The sequence below is a fragment of the Tetrao urogallus genome (assembly GCF_951394365.1).
Source record: "Tetrao urogallus genome assembly, chromosome: 5".
Taxonomy (NCBI): domain Eukaryota; kingdom Metazoa; phylum Chordata; class Aves; order Galliformes; family Phasianidae; genus Tetrao; species Tetrao urogallus.
This window is the reverse complement of record NC_136818.1, coordinates 9,229,632-9,245,683: the sequence shown is the minus strand read 5'-3', so window position 1 is coordinate 9,245,683 and position 16,052 is coordinate 9,229,632. Positions and strand designations below refer to the sequence as shown.

General features: G+C 43.3%; 1 protein-coding gene across 1 annotated transcript in view; it reads right to left on the bottom strand.

Annotated features, from left to right (window-relative positions):
• The window catches only part of EIF2B3 (eukaryotic translation initiation factor 2B subunit gamma), a gene marked incomplete at both ends in the record, with an annotated part of 92,139 nt that overhangs the window by 75,535 nt on the left and 552 nt on the right, over nucleotides 1-16,052 (bottom strand). The window contains one exon of the mRNA XM_079535714.1: nucleotides 14,556-14,695. Within this exon, the coding sequence (XP_079391840.1) occupies nucleotides 14,556-14,695 (140 nt within the window). The remainder of the gene's footprint in view (nucleotides 1-14,555; nucleotides 14,696-16,052) is intronic.

Below are 16,052 nucleotides of genomic sequence, written 5' to 3'. Positions count from 1 at the left end.
TGGAAACAGAGCTGCACTGACATCCCTGGGTGTACAAAGAAAGGAAAATAGATCTGACTTGCTGTAGAAGGATATCTTCCATTTTATACCTGTACATTGTGGAGAAGCATATACTGAACAACCTGAAAAATCCTACAAAAATGTTCAGATATTGCATTTTTACACAAGCATGAATGAGTTACAGTACCTTCAGAAGAGGTCAAAATGTATTGTGAGAGCCATTGAAAGAGACCCACGCTTTTCAAACTCAGTTTGCAGAGGGAATAGCTCTCTGCCTCCAGATCTAAATGCATCCCTCTAACGGTGTAAAAAAGGAATAATAATATAAGAGATGGTCAGAGGCACATCGATGGATGTACTTTAAGGAGTTGGACTTGTAAGGCAAATTTTATAATTGTTTCACAATCTACTAAATGCTCGAATCTGTCACTGCAGCAAAATCCCAACAAGCGCTTCATAGCTGCGAACAGGCTCCTGTTTCTTTTCTCCTCACTATAGGACAAGCTTTTTGCAAAAACTGAATGCAAGACCCCTGAGGAGCATACGGGAACAGAACCACCAAATGTCTGGTTGCCATCTGTTCTACCCATTTACTCTCCCAATATGTAAATAAACGTCAGTGAGCAGAGGGACCAGTGAAACACACAGTTGCTCTGTAAAGCCCACATTTCTGCCTCTCCTCCTGATGAGCAGAGCAGCGGCCTCAGAAGCATGCTGAGAATACACCATGAAAGGCTCTTTTGGGACTTGACAGCCTCCCCCTTGAAACACCACCACCCTCATAAATAAAGCCCTCACTGTCTAATGGATGCACTTTTTTCCAGTGTACAACTCCTGAACGAATAAACTAATGGCTGAATGAAAAAATAAACTATCCTAGAACCCTAGCAGAAGTGTGTGTTTTTCTTTACTTTCTTTCTTCTACGCCCACCCTGAAAAAATAAATGGTGGAGCTTGTGGCTTTTTTTAAGTATCAGCTTCTATCCGTACCATGTAAGTACGGTGCACCTTCCCAATGCCCTGCTGATACAAAGAGGTATGTGCTCACCGCCTGCTCTCCTGTGCTAACAAAGGGGGATGTGAACATACTTGACTTCATGAATTATGCAAACACCTCAGTACACACACATACACACATCTCTTAATGAAATACATCTCACGATGATTACATCAACCCTCAACTATTATACAAACAGACGATAAGAATCAACATGAGCTGATTAAAAAAAGCAGCAAGTCCACACCCCGAGCAGAACCACTGCAAAGGAAGAATAAGGCACGCACAGATCTTTACTAACAGCGCTCTGCCACTTGTTACAACCTGGGGGGAGGACAAAGCAGCGCTCTTAAATCAAGAAGGACCTTCTGATGGATGGGGCATGAAAGCAATGCTTGAAATTTCTGTCATTTTTCAGATCTGCCAACGTTGATAGGTAACCTCTTGTTTACTACTGATTTATTCAGGTTTGCACTTCATGCACTCAAGGTCGGAATTCAGACTCGGCATCCAATCAATAGAGAGGAACGAGCTCCTGCAGGGGTCATTCCATCCCACCCACGACGTGAGCTGCGAGGGGGTGCTTTACCACTCAGCCCTGGTGCCCCTGATAGGAGCCCTGGGCCCAGCTCAGCCCACACTGCACACTCTGCTCAGTCAGTAAGCAACCTGGAGCTCAGCTCTGCCTTCTTAACACTGGGTAACGGCACAGCACCGTCAGGAGTGCCCAGAATGCGAGGTGAGATAGCTTACGGACTGGGCCTAACATAAAACATCAAGAGAGTCACATAAAACAGAGCAAAGCTGTGCAGAGAAAGAACTCGGAGCCAACGTGTCAACAATTATACAAAGCCCAGCACAATATGGAACATCGACACAAAAACAAAACCAAAAGGCAGAATGTTTCAAGAGCTCAGTTCAAGATGACCGATTTAAAAATAGAAAACATGCTTTCAATGGAGCTAATTCATACCACAGATCAAAAGATGGATGCAATTATATGCTGTAATATACAGCACAAATAAAAAGCCTTGGACTTTCTCACACCCTGCATACAAAGGCAGCATGAAAAATGTTTATGTTCAGTTATGATTGCTGGACCCCTTCTGTTCAAACAGGAGATATCAGGGTTACCACAGCTAGCTGGCAGCAAAAGCTGACTTTTTAAATGGTATTCACTCTGCCTTTTCTGTCAAGTATAGACAAGGGCAGGACCTCATAGCCTCAACTACTGAGGCCTCAAAAACTGCAGACTAGAAAAATGAGGAAACATGTGTTGCAAGGAAATCTCTAATTTGAACAAAATCAGCCTCAAGAAAAAGAGGAAAACAAATGTCAGATTGCATTATAAACAGAAAAGCAGCAAAGTATCCGCAAAGCAGTGGAACCACATTCTAACAGAACCAAACAGGGACAAAGCACTGAAGTCAAATGCTAGCAGCTTCCAATTGCACAGTGTTATATGTCGAAGTTTTGACAGGAGAAGAAGAAAATAAAGAGATTAGATAGACTTTGTGCCTGCGCTCAGCCTAAGTTAACACACGCACAGAGAACTCTGCATCATTTCCTGTGGTGTTCACCATACAGCAAGCGGGAGAGGAACGAGTTATAATTACTGCTGGAATCGAGACTGAGAATTCTCAACACAATAGCCTGGAACTTCACCCATATGTTGCAGTAACAGTGGGGTTTGTGTGTAATGCTTTTATTATTCTAAAGACTGGAAAGGGAAAGAACAGTTTGGCTGTGGGCAAACATTTTGATTGCTTGTTAGCACGCTCCCAGGCAAAGCCAGGGGTACCTCGGAGCAATTGCATTACTCACTGCTCTTCAGATCAGAAAACGTACATCCAAGGCTTCAGAGAATCCCTTTTTATCTCAGCCTCCATTAAGAGTCCTCCAATTTCCACACCTGTGACCTCTTTGAAGCTCTATGGCTGCTCCTGTAACTGGAGCAGGGAACCTCTTTTCTTTTTTTTTTATTTGGATGTCTGTAGGATCTTGTTAAGCACCAACAGAAATGACCGCCTTTGGCTGGGAATTCCCACTCTGCTTTTGTAATGCCCTTGATAGCAAGATTCAGAAGAAAAGCATGATTTAGTGCTTTCTTAACAGACATGAAGCGTTTTCCTTCAGCACACTCACCCTACAGCAGCAAGCTTGCTGCAGGCTAGCACCTTCCTAACTCTGCTAAAGACATGGAGCAGGGGAAGCAGAGCATCCTCCAGCCTGAAATCCAGCAGTAATCTCTCCTCAGAAAAAGAAGGAATAAAGCTTTTTTTTTTTTCTTTGAAAGATGGTGGTAAGGTGGAAGAGACTTTAAAGAGGAAAAAAAAAAACAATAAAAAAAACAACCAACACAAAAACAAGCCACACCAAAACCAAAAATAAACATAAAATAAAAACCAATTTGGGAGCCAAGGGAGTCTCTTCTTGTTTCTTGGATGGCCCTGAATTCATCAGGTGAGGATATCTTAAGGCAATGCGAATGCCTTCACACACACAACCTGTCAACATCACTGTTTATCTTCTCAAAGAAAGCTGGAAGAAAGATGCCAGGAGCTGGGGAGGAGACTTAACCCCAGTCCTATCACATGGCTCATCCTAGGCATTATATCAGATGGGATCTTACAACAAAAACACCTATTTTACGTTATCTTTGCATCTCAAGAGCTACCATCCAAAATCAATATTTTTTAATTTACATATATATAAGGTAGGAACAGGAAAGATATTCAAGCCCTCGAGGCATCCTGTCTCCTCCCAGGAGGAAGTCTCCTTCCCTGTTGCTGAAACTGACACGTGGGGTGGAAAAGGGTAATTTACAGTTATCAGGAACCAAAAGCAGAAGTTTAGAGATGAACGCAAGTTCATGAGCTTGTTAAGAATGTTTTCAAAGCAGGACTTTGATACTGTGATGCTTACTGAACAGCACACCTTCTGGTCTAGGTGCAGGCTTTGCAATCTGTCTTTCCTTTGGTTCCATGCATTGCAGCTTTGAGTAGAGTAGTCAAAAAATCATTTTCCCCACCTCCTCCAACCATGTTACCTTTCTTCACCGGTTCCCCTTTTCTGTCACACCAAGCAAAAATTGTTTGCCTTTTTTTTTTTTAAATAACTTATTCCTTCCATCACCAGTCATTTACTAAGCATACTTCTGCCTTAGATCAACAGAGGATGCCAGCTCTACTACCTGCATTCTCTAAAGGAGGAGATTTTATGCTCAGCAAAGCTGTCCATTACACCTCAGACACATGCCACATTCCCCTGCAGGCTATCACAGCATTTGTCATGGAAATCTTTTGTTAGAAGTCTGCTATCATTGTACCTGCAGAGATCTGGCCATCATCAGATCAGTGTGCATGACTGACACAAAATTTGAGCTCATTTGCTGGAGGGCAGGTATCCTCTCCTGTGTCTATGTCCAAAATCCAAGTGTGCACAGAAAAGTTTTCCCCATCTAAAACAAGGCATCCAGAACGTGTGCACTGTAACTCACGAGAACCACGTGCTGAAGCTCAGGGAAACATCCCAAAAGCCAGGCCCCGAATTCACCAGTTCACAGAGGGTGAGCCTGGCAAGCCGACTTCTCCCCTGGCTCAACGTATGGCACTAACAGATCCCTTCTTCCCAGGCAGGAGCACTCCAGAAAGAAATGGCACTCTCCTCATCGCTCGCGTTCCTGGAAGGAAGGTTTCCAGGACTACCTGGCCGGCAGCACGACCAGACCTGCTGTGCGGCTGCTCTTGGACTCTGCCTCCCACAGACAGAAAGGAGAACGCCGCAGCCGGGCTCCCATCTCAGCGGCGCAGCAGGCTTGCTGCCAAAGCCCAGAGCTCAAGCCCGGGCTTAACGCTTAATGCAAGCAGAGCCTTAGGCAGTCAGGTGCTGTAGTCACACAAACAATAATAATAAAAAGTAGTCCTAATGGAGCTCAACTGGCTCAAGTTATTGAAGAGAAAGATGGCCTTTGCCCACAGCCCGCAATTACCCAAACAGCAGAAGATCGCTCAGCACCACAACAAAAAGCAGAAACGGCAGGCATCAGTGGCTCAAATGCAGGAATAAAAAGAAAGGTATTTTAAGTATCACCTGGAATAAGTGACCAGCTGGTACAACAGACTCATCATCAGTGAGAACGCATGAATGAAGACTTGCCTTCTTTCAGAAACACAGCAAGTCATCCATAAACTTTGGGTAACAGCCGAAACTACTTCGTGCAGAGCTCCTTACAGACTACGGGATCACAATTTGTAGCAGTCTGCAACAAAGTAACACAAGAACACCAAGCATACACAGCACAAGTCCTCAGGAATAGCCCTGCCATCCTGTAACTAGCAGCAGTGCGTCCTTAAATAAACAAACAGCATGAAACAAGATTTCCAAGGTAAAACCAAGACAGTACACAACGCTGTTCCAGTTCTGTTCTAATAGAACACCTGAACATCACTCAACTTTGCAAAATACAGGCTCAGCACAACCAGCCCTTTTGAAACACAGTTCAATGGCACTGCCGCTTCCTTGTAGCCTGCACTGAACAAACATCCACATGCAGTTCAAATCTTACTCGCTTTGTTCAAATGCGTTTTTTTTCCTCTGTAAAAACAAGGTATACTATGGTATCTAAAAATGCTGTTCTGAATCCTATATTTCTATAGGATACCCTCTTCAATACTATTTTCTCCACTAGCAGCTATGCAATTTTTCCACTGATACTTGTGCAGCAAGTGGCATAAAAAACATACAGTGAAAACTCTGAGATCTCTGCTTTTCCCACTACCAATCTCCATCCAGAACATTAACCACCTTCCCAAAGGAGATGACAGAAGTTACATTACAGAAGAATTTCCAAATTTGCTTCAAGAAAATTTGAACACCATTATTTTTCCTTTTTCAGCACAGAACCAAATAAAAACTACATAACTTAAGTGGGTTTCCCAGTTAACATGGTAAGACAAAAATGCAAAACGAAGCTTCAGACATCCTACAAGTCCACCAATCTTCACCACGGCTTTCAACAAACTGTAGCAAAAAGAAAAAAAAAAGCTTAGCATAGCAAGAGTGCCTGTCTCTAGGAAAGGAGGTGCTGTTCCTGTTACCAAGATTACGGTTCTGCACCAGGCTGCGAAAACAGACAGGGAAAAACCCTTCAAAAGTAACTCCATGAGTTGACATGTAGCATTTGTTTCCTCCCACGCTTGCCAATAAGTAGAACATGCACCCAGGTGAACACATGAATCTGTGTTTTATCCAAGCGATTTTATACCCTCTTCTGGAGGATGAATGCTCACTAATGAACATCACCTTCAGTAGAGAAATTGTGACCGCTGTACAGTCCACCCTTGCCATGAAAAGACCCAAGCACTCACAAAGGAAGGGCTGTTAAGATCCTAACCAAGAAGACTCCACGCCATTGAAACCATCAAGGCTTGAAACAAAGGGGAAAAGCTGCAGAAAACAAGGAGGGAATGTTATTCCAGAATGATAAGAGAACGTCTCCTTGGAAGTACGAAACCGGAGCAGCCTCTCTCATGAGGAAAGGCTGAGGAGAGTGGAAACAACAATCAAAAATGACTAAAACATCAGATCAGATGGCAACTTAACACACAGACAGCACAGGGCTGTCACCAGACAAAGCTCTATGCAACTCCTCCTTGCTCTGCTCCAGGGTGATACTGACAGCACCACAGCCATCGTGCCTCCAGCCAAGCACAGGGGACATCTCACCTTCAAGGCTCAGACATGGAGAGGTGCTGGCTTCTCCACTGACAGCGCCAAGGACAGGCAGCAGCTGAAGGAAGTCTGCTTGCAATACTTCATTCTCTCTTTGGAAATCAAACACAGGATGCACAAGTTCATTTCTCATGGACTCATCGCTTCTTTGAGTATTCATCACAGAACAACTTGTGAAAACTATAAACTTGAGTTTATCAATGTAGAAGGCTTCCTATGCCTGATAAAGCAAGCTGATAATAAAGGACTTTAATAGGCACATCAATGCATATGAAAAGTGTCAAGTATAAAAAGTGCAAAACAGTGTTTTACCAGAATGCTTTTAAATTATTTCAGTTATACACACATGCAAAAAGGCTCCCATGTCTACAGCTAAAATACGTTCACCGCGCGTAATTCATCAGAAACCACAGAGGGTCTGAATGAAAACATATTCTGTAACACAGGAAAAATGCTGACAATGGATCTCCACTGGGAAATAAGAAGTACTGGTCAATGTGATGAGCATGGGCCTAGAAGACAGGAGGAACAGAGAGAGATACAATGATGGAAACTGACAGGTATCTCAGGCTGGTCAGCGACTCCTGCTGCAAAACACGTAAGGTCTTCATGTATTTTTGTCTGCCTCTGCATATGACAGAAGGCATCCTCATGGGCTGACGGTGTACAAGAGAGGAAACAGCCCAATGACCACTCCTGAGCCTAACCTTCAGAGCTAATTGCCTCATTCAGACTTTTGGTGTTTAAACCCTGTTCCAGTAAACCCTGGCAGCAAAATAATTAATTTAATTAGCTACGTACTTCTCAACCTGAGTAACTTTAAAAAGAAAAGAAAAAGCCAAAAAAACCCCGACAACTGTTGAATCCTCTGCCTCCCATTCTGCCAGGAAAAATAAAGATCAGAACAAAGTCCCGAGCACATCCATCAAGCACACAGTAGGCAGCACTGAATCACCCCCCCCAGCACCAGCGCCAGCCTGAGCACCTGCCAGTACAGCTGTTTGATTTTGTTTTTACTAAGACAATCAGCTGTGCTTTGGGAATGGGACTCGGGCGTGCAATCCATAATTAATTTTGCCCAGCACTGCAACGCTGGTAGCTTTCAATCACACTCCTTGCCTGCGTCGGAGGTAGGGATGGAAACAAGATGCTGCACACTCTGCGAGCTGCCATCCGATTCAGCTGCTTTTCTCACGCAGCACTGACACCATTGTAAAAGGCAGAATCAGAAAAGCATCAAGAGGGTGGCTTTTATTTGCATTTCAGACAGTATTCTGAACAGTGAACAGTATTCTCTGTCAGGTCTGCCAAAAAAAAGATGCAATTCTTTTTACTACTTCCAAACAGATAAACAGAACATTCAACTGAGTCTTGGGGAGAGAGAGATTATTATTTTATTTCCACTCACAGTACAAAAAGTACATAGCTATGTATTATGGGCACTGAGGTCTTTCTTTCCGTGCTCAAACACTCTGCTCAGCTGTACCAAAAGGATTCAGATTCCACCTTCCAGCCGTTACAGCAAGCTTACTTACATCATGTGTTTGGAAAGGAGATTTTTCAACAGAGGAAGTGAAGCGCTGAGCCATGCCGTCCAAGACTACACGGATCAGTGACCCTCAACAGCAGACAGACCACCACCGTGACATCACACTTTCCACAACATGGCTCCCAAAGATGCACATACCGACAGAATCTGGAGTTTCGATCTTTATTTGTTCAAACAAAGTTGGTTTTTACCTTCTTCACCTTGGTAGCTTTACAGAATTTGCTTTGTTTTTTAAGAGCTGCATTACTTTCAAATCTTACTTTTTGAAACTAGGAAAACCAGGTGGACCACCTGAGATGAAACATGTCACATGCAAGCACTCACCAGCGATAGCAGTAGAAGGCATGCTGATTAGCTCACAGCATATTAGTCAGGGCTTCCATTAACACAACCGAGGGCTCATCAAGGAAGGAAAATGTGAAATTGTTCCATTGCTGTCGCCCTGCTGGAACGCCACCGTTTAATCACTGGCTGGAGTCCAGCTGAGTGACACGAGGAAGAGAAATGCTTAACAGAGGATGAAAATAATACAGACTCAGAGAAGACAAATGCTTGATCCAGGCACACCTCCCGCCTCAGCTGGAAGTGCAGCTCCATGATTTAACCAGGTTTCCCAACCTGCTGCCTGGAGAGGCCCCCGCCCAAGAGGTGGTGCCAGACAGCAGCTGTGAGGGTCTGGAAAATTTGGCACAGAAATAAAAAGGCTAAATATTAAAGATGCCTAAAGAACGCATTTTTAAACCGCACTGACACCCCCCTTTGTCTTATTTTGTCACCAATAACCTGCAAGTCGCAAAAGGGCCCCAGTAGTTTGATGAATAGCACAAAGAGAAGGTTACAGAAACAGAGTTCTCACAGAGGTTTCCTGAGTCAGAGAATCGCCTCCTGCCATTCCAGGTGTCACGTTACTTTCTTTGTTCTTAACTAAACTGAGACTTCTCATTCCAGTATAAAACTAGGGGGGTTGTCTTGATTATCCCTTCAGCCCCTCAGCCTTCTCTTGTGGCACATTTAAACACAGTCACATCTCAGTTTGAATGTTCTATCTCCCTTTCTAGTGTCTGCTCTACATTTGACACAGAAGTTCCACACCTGTGCAGTATTCCAGTCAAAAATCTTCCCACTGCCTTCAGCAATTAATTTCTCATTGCAAGTGAAAAATACCTGATACATTCTGCTCTTGCACTTACCTCCTCTAACACCGTAGCTGCTCACTGTCATCTTAACTCAACTAGTACATTCTGAGACATCATAAATCTGCTTCCAGTCAAATTTCTTGTTACCAATCCCCCAAATCCTGAGTTCTGTGCTGCCAAGTTCTTGACACTGTTGCTGTGCTGTAACATGGCAGGCCATGGCACTGTGCTTTGCATAGCGATCCTGTGAATCACCCAAAGGAGGGCTACTAAACTGTGAGAGAAGCCCTTCAAGAAGTGCAGTCGAAGCCAAATAAACAGAGACATAAAATTGGAGTGAAGAAGTCACAGAGCAACGTTCTGGGGAGAATGATCCCAAGGGAGGCCTTGACAGACACAACAGAAGACTTTACATTACAACTTGGAAAAAAGCGTGTTTACTGACACCAGGTACAGAGGAAAAGCCCTCCTAAGTGAGCGAGGGGATTACATTACATGCGATTTAGTGAGACATCAAAAGCAGTTAGCCTTTGTAACGGGCAGACTATTCTCAGAATATTTCAAAAATAAAAATCATCACTGAGAGATAAGCTGCCTATAAAACAAAACAGCATCGTTATCCACTGCATGCAGCAGATAGCACAAAGACACCTCTTCTAGCTAGGCAGCGTATCAGAATGTCACTGAAACAGGATTTCTTACTAATTTCCCTACTGTTCAGATTGAACAACTCATCTGAATGTCTCAGGCAGTGCTGCTTGCCAATGAAAACCAGAACCAAGGACTGGAGACAGTTACCGAGGGGAAAGCAATTATGCATGACTGAAAAAAAAGAAACAAAACAAAACCCACATTTCTTCATTTCTTACAGACTCTCCCCACCTTCCGCTCTGTCCCTGGCAGTCACCAAGCTTTGGATGCTCAGTGAAAACAAACAGGAACATGGAAGCTATCACGTCACACCTTTACTCCTGCTGTCACGTCTGCAGCGCCATTCCCAGTTTGCAGCAGTGTGCTGAAAAGTTATACTGATTTACTAAACTTCATTAACATGGATCTCATTTAAAAACATGAAACATCGTGAGTGAGGAAAGTTAAATTGAAAGCCATAGTCAGTTTGGTGTTTTCTCACCACCTGTAGAAGAGGCATTCTGTTATTCCCTAGCAAAGACTGTCAAGGCTACACGCTTCCCATGCAGTGATGGATGAAACAGCAATTAACAGCCTGTGTAAGTGATGGAAGCAAGAAAGGTAACCAGGAGAGCAGAACCAGGAAGTGACAAGAGTAAAGGATGTGGAAAAGCTGATCTCCTGAAGGAGGGAGTTTGCTTTACATTTCATGTGAAAATAACTTGTCACAAAGGATATTTTTTAATGCAAATAATCAATGAAGACAAGCTTCCAAGAGAAGCACAGACAACACACGCCTTCCAGAGGCACAGGAAAGCACAGATACTGCCTAAAGACTTCAGAGTCTACTTCTACTAACAAACACTGCATAAGGTGGTATTTACTTAATACAGAATTCAGTGATTTGACTTTGTTAGTGTATCCACAAAAATCATGTTCTGAAACTTCAAAGTCATTGCTGATGCTGACTGTCAGAAAAAGACATGAACATACAGCAACATTTCCTTCACACAGCTTTTCAAAGCCAGACAGGCAGACAGCAGGCATCTATTGTAATGCCACCTTCTGCACCCTACAAGCCTTGCTGGACTTATCTTACTTCCACGCTGTGGGTAAGGCAATAGCTCCCAAAGTACTGAAGTTTCCACTAAATAAATTACTTCAGAATTACTCTGGCACACTTGCATGTGCAAACATTTGCAAGAAAAATGGAAGTCAGAAGGCATAGAAATCAATGTTCTGTCACTAATTTATTCAGTGGTACAGGCAAACCCAAACCTTACGTACAATTATTCTATACACCATTCTTTTGCCAAGGCCCAATCCAGGGCAGCAAAGCTCCCTTCACTCTTTGTGATCAAACAAGGTCATCAATCTGTCACCCAAACCAGAAGCGTGGAAAGGTAGTTTGTTTCTTTGTTTAACTTGTTCAGGCTCTCCCACCAGCACAGACTATGAGCTGACAGAGACCTGTAAACACCCCCATGGTAGTAAAACTGCAGTTTCAACACAAGCATTATTATAATACCACCAAGCAAGTCTACACAGTCTGTGTTCTACCCTTCCCAACTCTCTATATAAACAAGAAAATAATTAAGCCTTTACAGTTTCACCATCATCTCCATATTTTGAACAGGTACCCGTTAGCATTCCGGCAAAAGATTAGTAGAAAACTAAGGATTTAAAGGGTGCAAATGAATAAAAGTAACAATAATATGAAACATGTTAAAAAAAAAGCCACAAAAGTGTGGACATTAAAACGGCAGCCATGGAAACTGTCACAATGTACAACTACTCTAGGAGGATCCTGAAGCCGAGGGCATCCTAAGGAAAGGCTGAGATTGTCTACAGGGAAGCAAGGGAAGGAACAGATGGATTGTTATCACAAAGATCTCACACAAACTGCTCCGTACCCTTACACAACAGGACAGTGCTGTGCGTTAATTCTCAAAGAAGCCACTGAAGGGATCAATTTCAGCATGTTGTCTTTATTTTGGGAAGGACGCAAGAAAAAGATACGTTCAGGCTGATAATATCAAATGCCTAATAAAGCTGGTACCTCACCCATCTGATATTGGCTGAGACAATCAAAAATAACAGGAGGAGTTCCAGAACAGCAAAGGATCTACTGTATCAGCTCCTGAAGTTAAGATCTGCACAGAGTAGGTGAACAGCAAAAAAAGCTTGATTGGTTTCCTTGTGATTTAATGCAACCACTCAACAACAGGAAAGAGTAAGACTGGTGCAGTCAGTTGCTTGCTTCCATGCACAGGACAGTCTTACCCACCTCCCAGAATGCCAGCACTGAGAAAGCAACAGAACAACGAAAACCACCTCCTCTGAGCAGTTACAGGCTCTGCACACATGCATTCTTATGTTACATCTGAATGCAATTCTATCAATCTAATTTTGACAACTAAACTTCACAGCATCAAACCTTATTAGCGAAGGTGTAGCACAGCAAAAAGACGGGCTGCAGCAGGCACAGCAAGCAGCAACACTCCGTGGTGGAACTCAGTCCGAGGCCAGACAAGGCAGCACGTCATGACACCTCATGCTTCAGAGTGGCCCAACGTTTCCATGCTCGGGATTTGTTCAGCTAGCCTTAGGCATATTTCTCACAGAGCACTGATAATTCTGGCTTCACCGCACGTCACTCGCACTGCATACAGGCAAGCTGTCCATGTTGTGCCACGTTACCTCATTTTTATTGAGCATACTTGCTCTTCTGTCTGTGGGCAATTAACTCAATTTGCGACAAATAAAAGTTTCAGCAACCAGTTTAAACTCCTCATCAGGCTTTTGGCACGGGCTGCAAAAAGCCTGCCAGCAAACTATGGCCACAAGCAGCAGTTGTTTCCCTGGTAAAAACTAATTCTGCAGCGAGATCCCTCTCCTGCCACACCACAGACTGCAGCTTTTCATGGCAGCTACCCCTGCCATGCAGCTCCCTCACCTCTGCTGCACAGGAGAGGGCACATCCTGTAGAGGTAAAGGGCCCGTATGTATTTGCTTGAGGAATGACTCCAAAATACACAGTGCAGCAATCTGCTCAAGAACTTAGTATAGACTTACTTCAAATAAGAGACCACTATGTCCTTTCTCTGGCCAGTCAAGCTAGACATAGGAAAAAAAAAAAAGGGGAGAAGCAATTGCTGCCATTCACACACAGAAGTTTACTGAAGCAAATGGCTGGTTTTGAATGTTGCCTCCCTTCTTCTCTAACCCCTAACACAACACTGCCTCCTCCAACAACGCAGTCTATGTTCTCACCTCCGCACACTTTCCTACTGTCTCTCAGACTTCCCCTAACAGAACTGCCTGCATTGCCAAAAACCCAGCCTGCTGGGCTGACTGCTCTGATCAGGCAATAAAACTGGAAGGCCTGGGTCAAAATTTGCCATGCAGAGAGACTTCCTTACTGCACACACGTGAAAAAATAGTAGCCGAGTTATTATGGAGTGCAGCTCTCCACATGACAGAAATCTTCAGTTAAACTACAATTCTGTTAATTTTGTTTTACCCCTTTATACCTCATTTGCAGTTTGATTTGTTACAGTCTGTACATTGATACCTTACAAAACCTCTCTCACTGTGCCTGCCACCTGGACACCCATATTTGTCTGGAAAGTTTCTTCTTATCTTGACTGGAGTCTACCTTGAAAGTATACAGCCTGCTATACTGCAGTTTATTACCTTCAACAGAGCCTGGAAGACAAAAGACATCTCAGGACTTTAAACGGTCCATTGATGTTCTGTTGCAACCTCTGTTTAAGTAGACAATTTGGCTAAGATGGCCTAAACAGACAGGGAACAAATCAGAAAGATTAAGCATATGACAACCACATAAACAAAATTCCATCCCAGATCCTGGTATGAGCTCCAAGTAGCATTTCTGCCTTATACTGCAGCATTTTTATTTCTGCAGTCAGAAATTAAAACTCAAAAAATAATCATTTTTATTAGAACAGCATCCAACTGCAGTAAGTAGCCCTTTTTCACATTTGGGCACTGTTTATCTAAGAGCTCATCACATGACCAAGCTGCTACAAGCAGAAAACTGAAGCCTAATGGAAAGGACCAAGCCCAAGCTTCCTCACATATCAGTGCGTTGCCTAAGCTGACTGCACCTCTCCAGAAATGCTTTCCCAGGCACAAACTGGACAACAGCTAACATACACCATATAAAAAATGATATGAGCAAATACAACCTCTTTATTAACCTGCCAGAAAGCTAACAAGGACTAAAATGCATCAAGTGCCCAGCCTGGATTTGCTCAGGCCTTCCTAACTATCATTTCTACTCAAGTCCTTGTCTGGGTTCCCCTGTGAGGTGACCTCACAGCAGTCAGAGCTTCCACAGATTGGGAAATTCAGCTACCTGCAATAGCATTACGTGGCACAGCTCTCAGGGTATTAAAGTGTAATGGGGGAAAAAAAGAAAGAAAAAGAAAAAGGAGTGAGTTTAAAGAAATGTGTTCTAGTCAAGGTCAATAAAGCACAAGAATACCTTTATTTTCTGGTGAATATGCCTCAGCGAATCTGCTGTACCCATGTCCGCGTTGTCACTGATGTACACAAAATCCAGCTTCATTTTTGTGTCCAAGTTTAGCATTTTTTGGATCTCCTTTCTTGTAATCACAATGACCTCTAGAAGAGGAAAGCGGGATGAGATCAAGCAGCAGCAACACTCTGGAGCTTTGCCTTTCACCCTACCCAATGCTGTACAGCTCTCTGGACACCACCACCAAGCACAGCATCGCAATGCATTGGTTAAACTATTGCCATCGCCAGCTTGGCAAAGAAATGGAGTCGTTTGTGAACAACAAACTCATTGCACCTAGAAAAAGAGAAGGTAAAAGTATATTTGAAGAACATCGACGGTGGCATGCACAAACTTTCAAAAACGAAGAATGTGAGAACAGAAGCTTTGTAGGAAGAAAAATGAATGAGAAAACAAAAAAAGTGAGAAATCTTTTCCCTTGGCCTCAAAGAAAAAGCAGCAGGCACACACTCAAGTTAAAAAGAAAATAACAAAAATTAAAAAATCACCACCCACCCATTGCATTCTCCACAGGATTTTAAACAAAGTGCAGCAAACAGTACAGCCCTTTGCCTAAGAAGTTCCTACCATACGACAAAACCATGGTAAGAATATATCTGCATGGGTCAAAAATGATGTCCTCCTGAAACTGTTAACAGAAAAAGAACTGTAAACAGGAGAGCTGTATGGGAGTTGTGTGACAGTTTGGTACCAGAGCTACTGGAGGGCTCTCCTCTCACTCCTGTGCAGGATGCCAGCTAGAATTGGGGCAAGAAGTAACCAGTGGAAAAAGAACTGCTGTCAGGTGAAGGCTGTAAGCCCACATTTCAGCATAAATTTGGTGAGGAGGACAAAGGCCTAAATATTAGGAAGGATGACGTGCTTGCAGTTGGGACAAAAGGGAAGCAGTGAATCAGACTGGGGAACACCTACTTGTTAGCACAAGCAAGTAGTAAGAACCAAATTGCCACCTAACAAATAATAAAAATTATGATCCAGGGAAGGAATCCATTCTACTGTACAATTTACACAAGAATGTGCTGTTTGGTCAGGGAGCGGAAGCAAGAAAAGCAAGGAGGTAGTTAGCTGCTTACTGAAGCTGCATGTGCAACCTCACGTGGCCAAGTTTTCAAAGGACACATGAAGGTTCTCAAGGATTTCTTAACAAGACAAAATAAAGGCAAAGGCCTACATTTATTTTTCCCTTTGTTCTCAGACACCAAAACAGTAATAAGCTAACGTGAATACATCGTGCATGCTAACTGGTACATCTCCAAAGAAAAGAGCATTGGTCTGGAAAAAAGTCACATTCTCAACACAGAGCACAGAACGTCGAAGAGATGCTCTGCGATGCAGTCACTGAAGAGAAACGAAAGAAGCAGCAAAAAAGCAAAGTACAAAAGCAAGCATTACAAGGCTGCCAGCTCCCCCTGTGCTGCTCTGCCTGAAGCCCAGCACTGAGCT